The sequence below is a fragment of the Etheostoma spectabile genome, chromosome 6 (genome assembly GCF_008692095.1).
Source record: "Etheostoma spectabile isolate EspeVRDwgs_2016 chromosome 6, UIUC_Espe_1.0, whole genome shotgun sequence".
In the NCBI taxonomy this organism is placed as follows: Eukaryota; Metazoa; Chordata; class Actinopteri; order Perciformes; family Percidae; genus Etheostoma; species Etheostoma spectabile.
Window position 1 is genome coordinate 1,700,338 of NC_045738.1, and position 3,020 is coordinate 1,703,357.

At 38.0% G+C, this 3,020-nt stretch overlaps 1 protein-coding gene across 2 annotated transcripts in view; it reads left to right on the plus strand.

The window, feature by feature from the left end:
• LOC116690735 (CUB and sushi domain-containing protein 3) overlaps window positions 1-3,020 on the plus strand; it is a 286,959-nt gene that overhangs the window by 93,776 nt on the left and 190,163 nt on the right. For both annotated transcript variants that reach the window (XM_032517890.1, XM_032517891.1), the window contains exon 20: window positions 2,385-2,600. In XM_032517890.1, the coding sequence (XP_032373781.1) occupies window positions 2,385-2,600 (216 nt within the window). The remainder of the gene's footprint in view (window positions 1-2,384; window positions 2,601-3,020) is intronic.

The window sequence follows — 3,020 nt, forward strand, 5'->3', positions numbered from 1 at the left end:
TGGGGGTGTCTTGCTAATTGCCTATAATTTCCACCTGTTTTCTATTTCATTGTACAACATGTGAAATTGTTTGTCAGTCAATGTTGCTTCCCAAGTGGACAGTTTGAGTGTGATTGACCTGGAGTTACATTGTGTTGTTTAAGTGTTCCCTTTATTTTTTTGAGCAGTGTATATAGTTGCTGGTCCAGTGTACTAAGACTATAATTAGGGAGGATTGTAAAATGATTATAGGTTTTTTATAATTCTGCAATCCTCCCAAATTATAGTCCCAGTTTACTGGACAGAACACACATTTGTGCTAAGAATCCAAAATAAAATACACATGGAAGAGGAACATACACGATCCTTAATTATTAAAGAATACAAAAACAACTAAAATACTTAAAAACAGTTAAAGGTATATTGGTCTCTGACCAGTCTGCCATTGTTAGACCCACTGACACACATCATTTTATAAGTTGCCTCACTGACTTTATTTAAAACACATTTACAACTTCATCAGCTTTTTCTGATTATCTCAACGACTGCCATACTATATTCATCAAACTTCAAACAACAATATGAACAACAGTCTTCATTCAGCAATATAACAGGAACAATGTCACATGAATATTTATACTAAATAATAGTCACAACTTTACATAATAACACCTGTTGTATTTTAATGTAGGCTAATAAAAATTAGGTAAACCCATTGCTGAGTGAACAGAAATTAATAAGAGATTAATAAATCCCGGCAGCACAGAATAAATCTCCATGGTAATTTAGGTGCCTCTGCTTTTGTGCAAACAAGTCTAGGCTAAAATCCAAAAATCCAGGATAACTGGATGAATATCCCGGCTTAATCCCTTATCTTCATTTTGTGCAATACCCCGCACATTTTCCTTGTAATTTTTTTTTTTTTTTATCCTGTAGCTATTGACTGGAAGAAATCTTAATGTATAGTAGCAAGATCTGGGGTGTCACACGAATGGCTCTTGATTAATTGACCATTTGGCTTGACTCTCTGTAATATAATTGGTATTTTACAGAGCATTCTTTGTCAAGTGAGCCAAACATTGTAAAGGACATTATAGAGTCATATTTGAACAGATTTACAAGATAGCATAAAAATGGCAATTGGTCATCATGGATAGAATGTTATTGGGTCTGAGTTACAGTGTGAAACTAGAAGCATCTTGTTTTTTAACCTAAATGTTAAATAATAGTTTGTTGACGTAAAATTTAGAATCATTTTGACCAACCTTTGCACAATTTCTAGATTTTCTTTGCTACTGCCAGTAGGAGCTTTTCTATTATCGCTTGTTCTCTCCTCTTATGTAAATCTGTATCAAATTTTCAAGTTTCACAAGATGGGCAGATGCCAAAATGTGAGAAATACTGACAAATAGAGGTGTCTCTTTGAGGTAAAAATTGTCTTGCAATAAGTGCAGAGCAGCCGCCGTAGACGTTTCGGACCTGGTTGGCCTTATAACACATCTTTGAGAATAGAAGATCCCATGTCCGTTGCCCAAAGTTGACACTGAGTTCACTTTTGTAGAGCGGTAGCGGAGTTGCAGTTGTAAAAAGCTGCCGGTAAAACCCAGCGTTAGAGAGAGAGAGATTGGCCATGCCCTTTCGCGTTCTCTCACTCGTGCCCAATGGACTGCAGCGTGTAGTCCAGTGTGGCGCTGACTCACGCAGATGACACTTTCTCTTTTTTTTTTTTATGATTTGGAAGCAGAAAGCAAAATGTAACTCCATTTTTAATGATATTAAACAGAGAAATGTTCTCGCCTTGCCTTTAAATGGTCATAAATCAATACAAGAGCAGCCTACTTCCTTGTTTATTGTTGCAATGAAACACTTGGTTGTCTGAGTAAAGACTGTTTTTCTTGTCTCGTTCTCGTGAACCCAATCTCATGTCTCCTCGTGAGCTGCGTGTCTCGTCACACTCCTACTGGCTAATGCTCATGAACTGTTGGAAAGACCATGATTCTTTTTTTCCTTTTCATTTTAGTATTATAATTTGAAGATTCATGTTAGTATGATCATTCCTTGTGCTGCTGTAAGGATTAATAAAGCATCTATTAAATGGGTTGTGTAGATGGATGTTTCAGCAAGATAAACCAAAATGAATAAAACTGATTTTTTTATCATAATGATATTTGCAATTATAGCTAATATGTAAGTGAATAATAAGCACATTCACTTTGAGGTTATTGTGTGTATTTTGTGTCCAACATTGTAAACCGCTAATCCATAATCTCAATTTTACTGGTCAGTATGGACATGAAATCATTTCAAATTTATGCATTACATATTGTATTCAAAGCTTTTTCTAACATATTCTTCATATTTTCCTGAAAACCTCTTACGCTAGGCTTTGTTATTTCTCCTCCAAGGTGTCCAATTCACTTTTTACTCCTTCCACCTGGAGGATCATCATGACTACCTTCTGATAACAGAAAATGGCAGCTTTGCCCAGCCACTGGCTCGACTCACCGGCTCAGAGAGGCCTTCAGCAGTTAATGCCGGCCTGTATGGGAACTTCAAGGCCCAGCTACGCTTCATTTCTGACTTCTCTATATCGCTGCAGGGATTCAACATCTCCTTCTCGGGTATGAAGGCATGTAAGGGTTCTGTCTGTAGGAGGCAAGGATGGGGCAGTATTGGTAGGTGTGTAGTCAAGATGGGAAGGGGAAGGAAGAAAAATTGAGTGGAGAAGTGAAGATGTGGTGGGTGGAGTTATTAACTTGAAGGGATAGAAAGCAGGAGTGAAAGACACGGAGACAGACAAAGAGAGACAGCTTGTTCAAGATGAGATCAAAAGCCTCTTTAAAGTGTGCATAAAGTAACATGTGAGGAGTAATTTGTCGGTCAGATCGGTAGCTGGCTTAACGTAGACCATGCCTCAGGCTGGGATGATCAGAGGAGGATAATTAAGACACGAGGTCACGCAGGTAGAGGCTGTCTGACCGTGATGGGAATGATCATCAAAGAATGCCATGTGGGCCGTATACTCAGGACTGAGGAGATGG